Source organism: Thamnophis sirtalis, unplaced genomic scaffold (assembly GCF_051295495.1).
Source record: "Thamnophis sirtalis isolate CommonGarterSnake01/CBP01778 unplaced genomic scaffold, rThaSir2_p1.2 scaffold_4, whole genome shotgun sequence".
NCBI classification, from domain to species: Eukaryota; Metazoa; Chordata; class Lepidosauria; order Squamata; family Natricidae; genus Thamnophis; species Thamnophis sirtalis.
Genome location: NW_028261384.1, coordinates 23,687,803 through 23,704,015, shown reverse-complemented (window position 1 = coordinate 23,704,015; position 16,213 = coordinate 23,687,803). Strand labels below are relative to the sequence as shown.

Genomic DNA, 16,213 nt, shown 5'->3' with positions numbered 1-16,213 from the left:
ACTGTAGCTTGAGAAACTGAAAACAGCAAGGAATACTGATTGAAGTGCAATTTGCCCTCAGATATCAACAGCTCATTCATTCAAAAAAAAATTTTTTAACATGTAATAAACATTATAAGAAGGATAAACAAATAAAGTTGATGTCAATCTTTATTTTCATATTAGATTATCTTAAATCTTTCAGAAATACTACATGGGGATAATTTTATTTATATTTTCACATTTTCTATACTACGTTTACAAGTAGTCCTTGGTTAATGTGGGTAATTGAAATCAAAATTTCTGTGACTAAGTGATGCAGTTGAAAAATGCAATTTCATATGATCAAATTGATTAGTAACAACAATCCTGATAGTCCCTATTGCTGTCATTAGGCGAGACTCAAGCCAAGCCAATGTTCAGATCACAACAGCTAAGCCATTCCAAGCATAGTCCCTATCAACTGCCAACCTTGGTAAAGTAATGGACTCTTCATCTGCCTATCTCTCCCTCATCTCTACTATCTTTTAGCCATCCTATATAACAGCACTCTTTGGTGATGGCAGCACTGGGACCGTTAGCATTGTCAGCTCCAGCACATCCACCACTGCCACTCAACAGAGTGCTGCCTCAAGCCACACCAACAGCCATACCTATGCCACAGGGCAAAACTCCACTCAACCCCATCCCTGCCAGCATCGGCAAGGAATGCCATTGTTCAGGATAGTCCAAAACGACTAAGATGGGGGGCAGAGAGAGAGAGAGAGAGGTGCTGGAGTGCCCCTGAGGCTGTTAAGAGGATGAATTTTTATCATGTGACTGCTGCATCAGCCATAACTTTGGGAATTAGTTGAATAGATAGTCGTTAACCAAGGACTAACTTTTCGTGAATTTTATTTGTTCGGTTCAAATTTTCTTAGTAGTAATATGGCTTTTTTTTTTTCCTTCCTGGAAGTTCTCTTGAAACATTTCCTTTGGTACAGTCTTTATTCAACCTATACAGCATGCTTTTCACTTCATGAAACCAACAAATCTCAATATAAATAAAAACAAATTGAGAATGTCAATATAGACATTCAGTACTGCAAATACATATTCATCTGGAGTCAGTCGATAATGATGCCTCTTTCCCAGCATTAGTTGCGTGTCAACCAACAGGTACTTAAAAAAAAAAACAAGAAAAGGAAAACGCAGTTATTGCCTTTATGTTACTAAATCTTTGTCTCACTTGTCACTGAAGGTACAATTTATTTTAAAAGCAATTATCTAGCATAAAAGTTTACATAATTAACTGTTTTTGTCACTTTAACCCTCAAAGGTCTAGTTAAGTGATTTTAATATTTTAATGTGGTAAAGCTCTCTATTAATAAACACAATCCTTTTTTATGGTAGTTATTGTTATAATATCTAATACAATGATATCATCTTAAGGTTTGTATTCAGAAAATAAACTCATTAGAAACTAAGCAAAACAGATGGCCATAAATTTGATGACCTAATTCAGATAATAATTTAAGTCATTTTTTTTTTACAGGAATAAGCTGTAATGAGTTTCAGTCTTGCACAGAGCTGTTTGCCTCTCACTCTATGTGGCATAGATTCAATCTGCAGCTAATTTAAACTAAAGACTTACTATGCCAAAAAGAAGTGTTCCAATACCAGTATAAAATACATCCGTCAACTGCAAAATAAGAATTTACAATTAAAATTAAGCAGGAACAAAAGTAATTAGGGTTCCTTAAAACCTACTAGTATCCATATGATCCACACACCGGAATACTACTTTGCACTCCATTGCATAGAAGGCAAATATTTTCCTTAGATTAAAGATTTGGCATAGATTGAAGTTGAAGTTACTTGTCTAAGAGTTCTACTTTTTTTACTTTCAAAATGAACAGAACCAGTGATCTGTGTCTGCTCTGCAAACTCATGCCCTGATATTTCAGGGGGTGGGGTGGGAAACAAGGGATTTTTATTTGACAGTTTGAGTTAAATAAGGACCCTTTGGTAATGACAGTGAATGTACTATCCCTACTTGATGGTTTGGTATTCTTCAGATGTTTCCACCCTTCTCCATTGAGATTCTTTGTAAAGCTAAGACAGCAGAATGCTTTACTAAATTGAACCTCACTCCAGGCAGGGGTGAAATTCAGCAGGTTCTGACAGGTTCTGAAGAATTGGTAGAGGAAATTTTGAGTAGTTCTGAGAACTGGCAAATACTATCTCTAGCTGGTCCCAGAGCAGGGAGAGAATTTCAATTTTGCTGTATCCTTGCCCTGGAGTAAGGTGGGAATGGAGATTTTGCAGTATCCTTCTCCTGCTACCCCCACCAAGCCAAGCCCAGAGAACTGGTAGTAAAAAAAAAATGAATTTCATCAGTGACTCCAGGTCATAATCCACAAAACCTCTTTAGAATATGACATTCTTCATCTGTTATATCTACCCCTTTGGGAGTTATCAATTAATCTACCGTGATGGGATTCCTCATCCAGATTAGGTTATATGAAGTTGCATGCTAGCTGGGCCCCTTCCTAGCTCACTTTTTGCATACATGCACTTTATACATTTATTCCAAAATATCCCATATTGGATGTCACCTTTCTATTTATTTTATGTAGAGTATTGCTCCTCAGTTTCTTTCTTTTTGCTAGAGAGCTAGCATTAAACTATTTTTTGCCACTCTATTTTTACCTGCTTACCATTTCTTGGTTTTTGCCCCCATATATATTTATTTTTTGTTGATTAAGTGTCTGCGTATGTTGTCAGTAAAAATTCCACAAATAAAAGTTAAATGCTGTAGTTCTAATGAAATTATACTAGTCTTCCAGCCAAAACAACTCATCAAATTTTGCCTCCAGTTGCATTGCAAAGGCAGTGCCATATAACCTGTACTACAGGAGACTCCACGTGATTGTGCTCAGCTGAAATTGGAAGACCAAAGGTTGATTTAGCAGAATTAAAAGTATTTGCAACCATAATTACCATATAAAAGCTAAAATGATTATAGCTGTATTCTTACTTAGTCTTTAACAGCGTATGAAATTAAAAGTAAAATAGGTAAAAGAAAAAAGTTCTGAGACCAAAAACATGAAAGTATTTCACTTACTTCTGATGGCATGATGACACAAAGAGTTCCAATAATTGCTGCTGTATACAACAAGACTAGCAATATTCCAGATGTGATGGTAAGTTGCCACTGAAAAGAAGCAACAATGGAATCAACATATTTTTGTCATCTTACAAATATTAAGATCTAGAATATCTGAATAATATGATGCATACAAGGAAAAATTATAAGCAATACATACACTGGGGTTCCTACCAAACTTAGTATAATTATTTATTACTTAAATTTATATGGCAGTCAACACAAAATTAAAACAACATTGCACCTGGGGTAATGGAGAACTCCCTTCATAAAAAACCAGGTGCTGTCTTCTTGTAAAAGAGAACTTCCAGGGAAAAAATGAGGAACTCAAGGCAGCTCCATTAAGAGTGATGCCCAAAACCACAGCAGAATGAAGAGCAGGTGAGTGGATCAGAGACAGATAGGACTTTCCACAAGTGCACCAGACAGTTGCTACTCATAAGGAGCATGTGCACAGTGGAGTCACAGCTCTTCCAAATCTCTCAAAGCTCTAAACCTACCAGAAACATGCTCCTCATTGGATCCAATGATGATTTGTTGAGGAAGAATGGCCAGTATCACTGTCTCAGCCCTATTTGGATCCAATTACATGTTTCTCAGAAAGCTTTCAGCAACCGGGAGTAACAGAACTAAAACACAGATGGCTGAATTGACATCCCCATTGGATCCCGTCCACTGCTTTGGTGCCAACAATAACTAAACAGTTTTAATAAAAATCTTCTATGCCATTTTATATCTTGGGTGTTTTCCAGAAAATATATCCTGTATGTGATAAAATATATATTTAATAAAGAGCTTAGTTTCCAGGTAAAGTAGCAACAGAGTTTTTCTTCAGCTAAATAGTATCAAACGTAGCTTAGAAATACTGTTGAAAACTACTTTGGATTGTGGTTATTAACAGTGGAAAGAAATATTTCCTTTCCTTATAGTTTCATTATGTGGCCTTTCATTTGATTCAACTCTCAGAGTTTACAGTTTATTTTAATGCTAATAAATATACTTCAGAAATAGATGAATCGAAACATTTTCTATTGGAAATATTTTTTCAAAACAGACAAATACCAAATTTTATTGGTTTTAAAATAATAGCAATAGCAGTTCGAGTTATATACCGCTTCATAGGGCTTTCAGCCCTCTCTAAGCGGTTTACAGAGTCAGCATATTGCCCCCAACAACAATCCGGGTCCTCATTTTACCCACCTCGGAAGGATGGAAGGCTGAGTCAACCCTGAGCCGGTGAGATTTGAACAGCCGAACTGCAGAACTGCAGTCAGCTGAAGTAGCCCGCAGTGTTGCATTTAACCACTGTGCCACCTCGGCCCTTCCCTTCTAAAATAATAACAAGCAAAGCAAAAACAAAAAAAACAAAAAAAGTATAAACATTATTTAAAAATTACATAGCGATGCTTAAAAAGTATGTTAAGAAAATACAATATACTTTTTTAAATGACATTAAAATGATTGACAGTATACAATTACAATTCTAGGTATAAGTATTTAATGCAAACATAATGCAGATATAGATATACATACGTGTATGCGTGTATTTCTAATATACTTATATAATTAATAACTATCATAATTTTAACCTATATTTTGAATAAATGAGACCATTTTATTATATTTATCTCTACAAATTCTGTCCATAGGCAAACAGTTCATAAGTAGCAAGTATAATCACATCTCCAATCCACTTAATAAACAGGGCTTTATATTTATCTTTCTAGAGAGAAAGATCTGAGGGGGGGTCTTGAAGTCCCGATTTTTAATTGTGATTTATTTGTCCAGATCTCAAATGGTTCTGTAACATATTTAAACAGTGACTGCTTACTTTTTTCTGAAGAGCAAAAAAACACAGTCCCAAGGTCACTATTGTAGTAGAACCAACAGTCCACATCAAAGAATCTGCATCAAAGAAGCTAAAACCCAAGAACACAATAAATATTTCTATGATATCCATAATCACATCAACACAACACAATGCAATTCAGATCATTTATTAACAACTTACGCATCAAGGGATCCAAGCCATGTACCCATGAGGATTGTCTAAAAATAAAAATAATTTATTACTTTATTATTCAGGTATTATTAGTATTATCGTACATATTAACTTTTTTGCATTTGTTGCTGAAGGAGATTCTTTTCAGTTCAGAAAAAAAAAACTATAACTCATTCTACCATACATCATTTTTACATATAACTTCTCAGAGGGAAAAAAAACCCTACATACAACAGTATTTGTTAGAACAGACTGCATCGATACAGTTTGTAAAATTATGGTATATTGCCGTGGTGGGATTCACAAATTTTTACTACCGATTCTGTGGGCGTGGCTTGGTGGGTGTGACATGGATTGGTGGGTGTGGCTTGGTTGGCATGGCAAGGGAAGGATATGTAAAATCTCCATTCTTACCTAACTCCAGTGGAAGGTTACTGTAAAATCGACTTTTCCTCCCGATCAGCTGGGACTTGGAAGGATGGGGGCAGGGGCAGTCAGAGGTGGTATTTGCCTGTTCTCCAAAGTACTCAAAATTCTGCTACTGGTTCTTCAGAACTGGTCAAAACCTGCTGAATACCACCTCTGGTATACTGTATTAAAATAATTTAGATGAAGGAATAGAAGGGGAGCTCATGAATGTGCAGATAAAGGAAAAAGCCAATGATTTAGAAGACTCTTGACAAAGACATCAACACTGGGTCCTATCCAACAAAATGCAATTCAGTGGTAAGAAAAGTAAAGTTTTACATTTAGGCAAGAAAAAACCAAAAGCACAGATACAGAATAACACTGCTGGTTCAACAACAATTGTGAGAAGGATGTAGGAATCCTAGTGGATAACCATATACCATATTTTTTTTGGAGTATAAGCACACTGGAGTAAAAGACACACTAAGATTTTGAAGAGGCACATTTTTAAAAAAACGTTTTTGCACTCTGCAGACTTCCCCAAAGCAACCCATTTTTTTTTTTGCAAAAATAGGCTTGTTTTTTTGTCAAAAAAGGGGGGCATGCATAGTCTTTTGAGCAAAAATTGAGCAAAAAAATGGCCTGTTTTTGTTCATTTCTGCCCTCCCCAGCCCCCAGGAGCTCTCTAAGCCTCCTAAAGGCTCTACACAGCTATTTTGGTGAAGGAGCAAGGTTTCAGGAGGCAAAAAATGCTGTATTCAGTGTATAAGACGCACCCAGATTTTCAGCCTCTTTTTTGAGAGAAAAAGGTGCGTCTATACTCCAAAAAATATGGTAAGTGTGCTGTAGCTGCAAAAAAAACCAATGCAGTCCTAGGCTGCATCAAGAGAGAGATAATATCAAGATCAGATGAAGTATTAATACCGCTATATACTGCTTTGGTAAGATCACACTAGAAATCCTATTTTGGTCACCAGAGCACAAAAAACCCCGTTGAGACTCTAGAAAGAATATGAGTAAAAAGAATGATTGGGGTGAGAGACTAAAATATACATTGAACGGTTGTGAACTAAGTAGCTCTCTTCTAATGAAGAGAAGGAGTAGGAATGACATAGTGGTGGGTTCTGGATCCCATATGGTGCAACGGGGCTCAACATCTGCCACATGAATTCGCACAGTGCGCGCATTTGTCCTTACCTCCTGCAACGCCTCCGCAACACTCCAGCTGCTCAGCAAAGCGTCCCACAGGCGCCGTACGCTCTGTGCGCATGTGAGGATGCTGAAGAGCTCAAATGCAGGTAAGGAGAATGGGCAGGTGGGTGGGGCCTCCGGAGCACTGAACTGGAACGGTATCCGGTGCTCTTGGCAGGCACCGTATGCCCGTACTGGGGCATACTCCCTGCAACCCACCACTGGAATGACATGATAGCAGTCTTCCAATATTTATGGGGCTGTCATAGAGAAGAGCGAATCAACCTATATTTTCCAAACACCTGCCAACAGGACAAGAAGTAATGAAAGCTTATCAAAGATAATTCCGACCTAGAACTAAGGAGAAATTTCCTGAGAATCAGAACAATTAATCAGTGGAACAGCTTATCTCCAGAAGTTATGAGTGCTCCATCCTTGGAGATTTTAAGAAGAGATGGACAGTCATTTGTTCAAAATGGTACATTAAGAGGCTGGACTAGATGAATTCCAAGGTCTCTTCTAACTCTGTTATTCTGTTGTTATTCACTTGAAAAAGTGCAAATGACAACAGCGTCAAGTAGATATTGTATGTTTCAGATGCATTCCTAGATGCAATCATTTATAAAATACAGCTACCTCTGTGCACCATTAATAATAAACAAAAATAATTTGAACTTGCTTGTGATCTATCAGTAATGAAGATCTTACTCAGGAGTAGTTAATTAAGTATCTAGCAAAAGTACTCAAGTCAGGGTAGCTAATATAATTTACAACAACCTACAGTAAAAATCAACAATGGCAGAAAATAATTTTTTAACCTATTCAGTTTGACAACTTTGATGAATGTCCTCATGCTATTTATGCCAAAACATATTGCTATTATAAGCAATATGTGGATGAAACAGCATTTTCCCAAAACTTATTTTGGGGGTGAAAATAGCTGTAGTATAGGAAGTACAAACTTTTGTTGTTTTGAACTTTATATGAATTAGATTAGCTTTCTCTATCCCGATGCCCTATTAGCCAAGCTAGCTGGGACCTGGAGCAATATTAGCAGAAATTGTGATCCAGCACATTTCAGTCTGGAATGGAAAATATCACAGTAGACAGTTCTTTTTTCATTTTTATTGTACAAGCCAAGTAGTGCATTATTCAAATTGTAAATTATTGAGAGCCTAGATGCAGCAAAGGGTAGCAATGGTATATAATAAACTAATATTAAAATATAGTTAATATATGATATAGAGCATTACCTTCAAGTGATACTTACAAATAATGCTAATAAAATGACATTCAAAGGAAATTTTCTTCGGGCCTGATCACAGCATGCTAAAGCAATAACCATTAGCAAGATTGCTGGTCTAAAATCAGATAAACTTAAAATTGATATTGTAATTTTAAAAAATAACATTCAATAAATAATTACAGATAAACCACATTTACATTTAATAATCCAATAAAATCCCTTTAAAAGAAAACAATATAAACTGAATAGATCTTTACACTTCTTTAAAAGAAATAAAGTGATGAAGCTTAAAATATTACAGTAAACACACCATTTCTCAGAGAGTAAATTTCACTCTAGCCACATTGGATTAATAATTGATGCAGATCTCCTACAAATAGAGCTGCTTCTCTCAGCGGAAATTTGAAAGGACAATTTTCAAACTCACACATATGGCCCCAATGACTTGCACTGAGCCTCAAGAGCAGATTTGGGGGAACATGAAAACTTGACAGATGAGTAGAATCACTCTTTGCCCATTTTGGTTAGAAGACTGGCATCCATTTTTAAAATCTCAATAAAACAGAGATTCTATCTAGTTATAGTATTAGAACTTTGTCACGATTATTATAAGAATATCTCTGTACCCATAACTCAACTAAAAGATTAATTTACTTCTGCACCTAATTGACTTTGGATAAGGTTTTGAGGCTAAGCAGCACTGACTACATGCATAGAATTTTAGTGGATGGCCTCCTATAATCAGAGCTGTAGATTAGATTGGAAGTAAAAAATATATTTGGGGGAAAATGGCAAATCACTTCCATATTGATACCAATAAAATAGTGTGGGAAGAACCTCCTGACACTGAGTTAACTCAAGATGACTTTACCTTGCAGTCCAATTTACTGAATATACCACGTCTATTAATTATTTTCATAATAATCAAATTATTATTATTTTCATATTAAATGCCAATGTAAATTGCCTAGAGAGTGGAATAGAAACCATAATACTAATAAAGTAAATCTGAAGATGTCATCTTCTCAATTCTATTAATATATAGTTTTATCAGATAGAATTTTATAAGTTCTTAATTGGCTTAGGATACTTGAAAGCAATGGATTAGCATCTATAGCCAAGATAACTAATTACATTAAAAAGATGTGCAAAAGGAACAAATAATATAAATTTGTATTAAATAATATTTGAAATTTGAAATTTGATGAAATTTTAAACAAGTGATCATCAAATATCAAACATACAGTGTAATTGCTTAATATTATTAAGTACGGTTTCTCAACCTAGAAACTGCAGATAAATTGGTACTACAAGTAGTTGCTTTGCTTGTTCCGGGATGTTGGATTTTTTATAGTTTTTCTAAGAAACAATACTTATTTACTAGGGAGCAGGTTCTAATAATTGACAATTGCATATATAATACTTACAAGAGAGAATAGCAAAACCATGGACGTCTACGAACCCATATTTTAAGGAACTTCCTAGACCAAAAAAGCTCAAATATGGTTACAGAAATAGTTAGTAATTTATTCAATTAATTTTAAAATATTTCCATCTCACCTTTCTATATTCAGTAGAGATCATAACAATATTAAAATTAATGATATTCAAAACCCAATAAAACACAGAAAGCGTGATGAATGTTAATGAACGGAGCTTAATATACAGAAAACATTTTACAATTGTTATATTTTAGAATAATTTATACAGGAGAAATTACTTTTTTTTAAAAATCATCTTTGTGTCAGTGAAGTCTGGTATGTATGTAATGTTCTTCCTATTTTTTCCTATAACAGTAGCCCTGAAAGGTGGATTGGACTTGTTTAATAGCAAAGCATAATTTTTTCACCAGAGAGAGGAGAAAAACTGTCAGTTATAAATTTGTAAGTGTATTCATTTTGCATAAATCCATTACGTATATTTAAATGGTGCTTACTGTATAGCTTAACATTTTTCTGCATTTAAAATTGTATTTCAAATCAAAATTTGACATAATTTTTGGGTAATTTAAAACACTGAAGGTTTTTAAGAAGAGATTGGACAACATTTGTCTGAAATATTATAGGGTTTCCTGCTTGAGCAGGGGGTTGGACTAGAAGACCTCCAACTCTGTTATTCTGTTACTCTAGCTGAAATGTATTTCTTACCTTTGGGAACAATGGAATAAGCTATTTAGCACATAGTTCTCTGTATAACCTGAATAATCGACTTTGTGTCCCAGATGTAATTCAAGCACTGAACATCATGGAAAGATAGGGAACAGGAGACAGTTTTTCCCTCCCCCCATTATTCAAATCCTAGAAAATAAGAAAGTTTTATCATGAATAACTTGTTAGTCACTTTGGTTCAGTGGTGGGATTCAATTTTTTTAAAGACCGGTTCTGTGGGCGTGGCTTGGTGGGTGTGGTGTGGTGGCTTGTGGGTGTGGCTTAGTGGGTGTGGGAGGGGAATGATACTGTAAAATCTCCATTCCCTCCACACTCCAGGGGAAGGTTACTGCAAAATTCCCATTTCCTCCCAATCAGCTGGGACTCGGGAGGCAGAGAATAGGTGGGGTGGGGCAAGTCTGAGGTGGTATTTACCAGTTCTCCAAACTACTCAAAATTTCCGCTTACGGTTTTCCAGAACTGGTCGGAACCTGCTGAATACCACCTCTGCTTTGGTTCGTATGAACTTGTTTATCTTTACCTAAGTTGCACTTTAATATTGGCAGAGGATGTTTTCTCCTCTCAATAAGAGAGGAAATATTTGAATCCACCAAAATAAAATGAAATAAGTCATGGAGGAAGAGAAAATGAGAAAAGGATCAAAAGATTAGACTTTCACATGTCAATATTGAGGAACTCAGCTGGCTAAAACCATGCTAGTTAGAACAACTGAAGAAAATGCACCTTCTGCAATGTGGTAAATAACATCAAAAATATACACAACCCTTAACCATTCAAGATACAAACATGCTGATGTGACCAGATCTATCCCTGTAGTAGATCTCCTGCACAAATCAAGTGGAAGACATATTTGTCTGCAAGCAAAATACTAGCTTTTCAGTGGTGTGCAGTATTTAGTAATTCATATGTAATGGAATGAGTTGGGCATTATATTGCATTATTATTGGAACTAGTTGCTGCTGACACTAGGCACCCAGTATGGTTATTGTCCCATCATATCCTGATGGCACCAAGCTGGTGACAGCTGCAGTAAAGTACACTTACCAGTAGATGAACATACATATTATACCAACAGTGTAACCCAGTTGAAATGCCAACATGAGATATAATTTCCAAAGAAAGCCTAAGGAAACAGAAACATAATTTCAGATTATATGTTTAAAACAAATCAGGCAATCAAGTTTTGTTTGGAAGTTAAAAGAAAGCAAAAACAGTGCCCTTTTAATAAATCCATGAATTATTCAATTCATCAAATATGTAAGATTAGATAATGTAAATAAGAACAAATATGTAAGATTAGATAATGTAAATAATGTTTTGTTCCCCAGGTTATTCCTCTCAAATGTAATATACCTCAGTTGATTTTTCAGACATTGAACAACTGTGTGTTCAACAACTTTCTTAGATGAAGAGCAAAATAATTTCTGCCATTGTTTTCCTCCTAATTGTTAACTGTTAGGCCTGTGAATCAACTAGGGGACATATGTAACTCACTGAGATGTGTAAGAGGAATATGTTGTTAAACCCATAATTTCCATTGACAATTCAGGGAAACAGTTAAAATATCCTTTGGTTTTTTAACTTATTTCATTATAGGTAGTCCTCGACTTACAACCACAACCGAGCCCAAAGTTTATGTTGCTAAATGAGACATTCAAGTGAATTTTGCCTCATTTTATGCCCTTTCTTGTCATAGTTATTAAGTTAGTAGCAAGGTTGTTAAGTGAATCTGGCTTCCCCATTGACTTTGCTTGTCAGGTTGTAAAAGCTGATCACACAACTGCCATGAATATCAACCAGTTGCCAAGTATCTGAATATTGACCACGTGATCATGATCAATGCCACAATGGTTGTAAATAATGGTCATAAGTTACTTTTTTCAGTGCCGTTACGATAGTTCTGTAAAATGTTTTGTCTAGCGGATTAAGGCACTACATTCCAATCATTTCTAACTCCCTCCTCCCTCCCAAGAATGGCAACTAAGAAACGAAGGGAAAATAAACATGGCTTCAGCCAAAATCGTTTCAAAGTTGACAGTCATTGCAATTTCAAACAGTCAGTAAACAAACAGTTGTAAGTCCAAGACCACCTTTTTTTTCCTGTATAAAGAAATTGACTAATGTTGAAAACAACCAACAGCATTTGCTGAATTCAAAATAAAATGTCTTGTATCTTCTTCTTTTATTATTATATTCTTTCTTGAAAATGTTTCCTAAATGAAAAAAATAATGTTGATGGGATATGAATGGATTAGTTTTTGCTGCCAAACAACATTACAGCTGGCAGTGGAAGTAAAAGAGACATTATTAAATTTTCATTCTAGTGAAATTTTATAGGTTGATATCAAAAATATCAGTAAAGAAACTACTTTCTGTACTTCCTTGATCGATTGCCTGTAAGCCACATAGCAAAGCATGTATCACAAAGAATGAGTTACTAGGCTGGGCAGAGTGGATGGCCACTTTCTGATACTGAAAAAAATTAACTGAAAAAGGAGTAACAGTGGAAACAATGAACTCAAAGTTTTCATAGTGTAAATGTCAAGAAATCAGCCCTGTCAAAAGTACAAAAAACTACAAAAACATCTCTACTACTAAGGTGCTTTTTTCAGGAGGCAACTGGACTATTTTTTCTCTTTGAAGACATTTTGCTTCTCATCCAAGAAGCATTTTCAGCTCTGACAGGAATAGAAGGACTTATATTCCTTGCATCTTTTTAGAGGGTCGTTGAAGCACTTGAAGGTTGATCTGCGTCCTCAGGGTCACTTGAGTAGTGCAAATAATTCCTTTAGTCTGCAATTTTTCCTCTGGAAATACATTCCTACTCCCACACTATTCAAAGGGTGTTCAGCCCAAATTGTATAGCTAAAGGTCTATTTAGCTATACTTTTAGCTGTACAATTTGGGATGGACACTCTTGGAATGGAATTCCAGAGAAGCACTACTCAGGTGATCCTGAGGACACAGATAAACCTCCAAGTGCTTCAACTACCCTCTGATAGGATGCAAATAACCAGCTGTCTGCAAGGAAATAAATCCTTCCATTCTGCACTGTCCTGTCAGAGCTGAAAAAGATTCTTGGATGAGAAGTGAAATGTCTTCAAAGAAAAAAAAACAAGAAAGTCCAGTTGCCTTCTGAAAAAGCACCTTTGGGATATTCTCTAATGTAGGACTCTCCAACCTTTTCAACTTTAGGCCAGGAGGGCTTCAACTACTGGAATTCTGGGAGTTGAAGTCCTCCAGGCTTAAAGTTGCCAAGTTGGAGACCCTTGCTCTAATGTGTGTGCAAGTGGGCAGGGAAAGGCTCTCTGGATTTTCATTTCCTGAAGTTCTTCCCCTTCCTCTTCTTGAAGCAGTTGTCTGTTCATTCTCATCACTAGGTAAGCATGTAAGCAGAAATGGAGAGTAGTTTTAAACTTAAAGTAGATTCCACTTGGATATTAAGCAAAGTCAGGTAATTATGGTAAGTACTGGAGGTGCATGGACGGTGCAAATATTTTGAATTTTAAGTTTAAAATTCAAAATATCTCTCTTTAAGTTTGATAGCAATTTTGAATAGATCATATACGGAATGGATTTAGATTTAAAATTGGATTATTTCAAATTTAGAATGGCTCAATTTCCTGCCACTTCATGAACTTAAGAATGACTGTTTAGAGCCAAATGCATCCAATTCAAAGTATAACCCATTATCTCTGAATAATCTTTGTTACTGTAGGCTAGACTCCTTACAAAGAATATTACAGAATGTTGGATGAAGTTTACCAAATCAATTCTATTCCTGGGGAGCTGAATTTAAAGGGAAGAAATAACAAGATTTTCATCTTCAACCTGAAGTAACATACTTTCATTGACCAATGACCATGTGATTAGAACTATTGACAACTTTATACCAGTTCTTTTCTACATGTTCTTGACTTGCCAGAGATTGTTGCCACTTACTTCTGCGAACGGCTTTGTCTGCAAATGGACCTGCATCTTCAACAACATTTACCATGTGTTGGCGTCTTCTGTGCGATGGTCCACGTCTTGGATGTCTGCCAGATGATGGAGAAGATCTTGTTCTTCTTATGTGTGATGGATCCCTTTCAAATTTTGATGAAGCCTCTCGAGCAATTATTTTCTCCTTACTTTGTGGTAATTTATCTTGCTTCACAAATTGCTTTACTGGACTTGGGACTTCTGGAGAATCACCACCAGGATGTTGGTATTTGACATATTCTATGCCTCCAGGAAAACCTGCTGGTATGTTACTGTCCATCTTGGATAATTCCAATCCAGTTATACCTTTAGATAACATCAATACACTCATTACAATAGTTATTGTGCTGAAACTCTTTCAATTTTGTCTTCTTCTTCCTGCTGCTGATGAGGTATGACCAGACTGGCACTTTCTAAGACATCTGCTAGCTGTGCCAGACCTTCTTCTTGAGATCATGTGCCTTGCACAGTCTTCTTATGAGTTTTTGTAGCCTTCCATGCCGGACATGCCTCATCAACAGCAGAAGATGGAAAAGGCTAGCTGGGGGAAGGAAAGGCAGTGGAGTCCAGAATGGCAGTCTCTTACCTTACCAAAAGAGCACAGATGGGGAGAGATAGGCAGATGGGGGACGTTAAGGAGGAGCAGTCTCTTACCTTACAAAGGCTCCTGACTGAAAGGTAGGAAGTTGGGAATCAGAGTGAGAACAGCCAGTGAGATTTATTTATGAAGGGCAATGGGGATGTTAGAATTGCAATATGGTCATGTGACATCCCTTTTTATAGCTGCATCACTTGGCATAGACATTTCAGTCCCAATTGCTGTCATTAACCAAGAAAAACTGCAAACTGTTTTTCTCTGAAATAATGTAGGTTAAATAAAGGGTTCCACCACAAATGCGCGCACAACAAAAGCGCGCCTGACTAAACCGCGGTGTCTAAAGCGCGGTGACAAAACCGCGCGACGAATGAGCGACGAATTAGCCCTAAAGCGCGCCGACAAAAGCACGCCGACAGAAGCGCGCTGTAACCTAACCCTAAACCTAACCCTAAACCTAACCCTAAACCTAACCCTAAACCTAACCCTAAACCTAACCCTAAACCTAACCGTAAATCTTACCTTAAATTAAATTGCACTGTTGTCGGCGCGCTTTTGACATCACGGTTTTAGCGCCACGGTGTTGTCGGCACGCTTATGACGTTCACGCTTTTGTCGGGTCACGAAATAAAGTATTGTAAACCAATGGGTAGATTAAGCTGTTATTTGGATTGCTTTCATCTTTTTTAAATTGTCAATGTGGAAGTGAGAAGTGTTGATGTGTCTTTGTTGTTTCCCTGCAGGATTTTTTTATCTTCTATGAAAAAGGATTTAGGATAGTTCCAAGGCTGGTTTAATTTTTTTTACCTCAGGTTTAAGTACGTCCTCCTAAAATATTTCCCACCCAGTGTAGACATTCCATTTGTTTTTACTTCCTCCTGAATCAGGAAGTTAAAGCTTTCCTTCTCTTTACCAATTTCCTTGTATTTAAGTACAATGACAATAAAGATTATGCTTATCCTTATACTGAAGTCAATTTATTTTATTTTAGCTCTTTGAGGTTCTTCTTTGACTCCTGGGCTTTCTAAAATTGAAGACTGAAATTCATAATTTTTTTTGTAAATTAGAAACTAGGAGAAGCCTCTTTCCTCAAAGCCAGTTGAATAAGATTAAGGATGTGGTGGGAGGAAAATCACAATAGAATAGAATAGAATAGTTGGAAGGTACCTTGGAGGTCTTCTAGTCCAACCCGCTGTTCAGGCAGGAAAACCAATACCATTTCAGAGAAATGGCTATCCAACTTCTTCTTTAAAACTTCCAGTGTTGGAGCATTTATCAATTCTGGAGGCAAGTTGTTCCACTGATTAATTGTTCTAATTGTCAGGAAATTTCTAAAATTCTTTAGTTCTACGTTTTGCTTCCCTCCTTGATTAGTTTCCATCCATTGCTTCTTATCCTGCCCCCAGGTACTTTGGAAAATAGATTGACCCCTTCTTCTTTGTGGCAAACCTATCAGAACACTGCTATCATGTCACCCCCTGTCCTTCTTTTCATC

At 36.3% G+C, this 16,213-nt stretch overlaps 1 protein-coding gene across 1 annotated transcript; it reads right to left on the bottom strand.

Moving 5' to 3' along the window:
- Window positions 1-928: 928 nt before the first annotated feature.
- Window positions 929-14,454, bottom strand: LOC106538194 (protein lifeguard 1-like). The gene is made up of 9 exons (XM_087714359.1): window positions 14,085-14,454; window positions 11,187-11,265; window positions 9,402-9,455; window positions 7,999-8,089; window positions 5,139-5,176; window positions 4,959-5,046; window positions 3,086-3,175; window positions 1,613-1,660; window positions 929-1,140 (listed from the first exon to the last, which is right to left on the bottom strand). Exons 1-9 carry the CDS (start codon window positions 14,452-14,454, stop codon window positions 991-993), a joined length of 1,008 nt encoding a protein of 335 aa, XP_087570485.1. The 3' UTR covers window positions 929-990.
- Window positions 14,455-16,213: the final 1,759 nt, after the last annotated feature.

Bases quoted from the DNA above. Each gene is read 5' to 3' on its own strand.
- LOC106538194 (XM_087714359.1), bottom strand. From the start codon at position 14,454: ATGAGTGTATTGATGTTATCTAAAGGTATAACTGGATTGGAATTATCC. The intron at 11,266-14,084 runs GTAAGTGGCAAC...CTGTTTCCTTAG, and splicing joins AGACAAAGCCGTTCGCAGAA to GCTTTCTTTGGAAATTATAT. The intron at 8,090-9,401 runs GTAAGTATTATA...ATCTGATTTTAG, and splicing joins TGGTTTTGCTATTCTCTCTT to ACCAGCAATCTTGCTAATGG.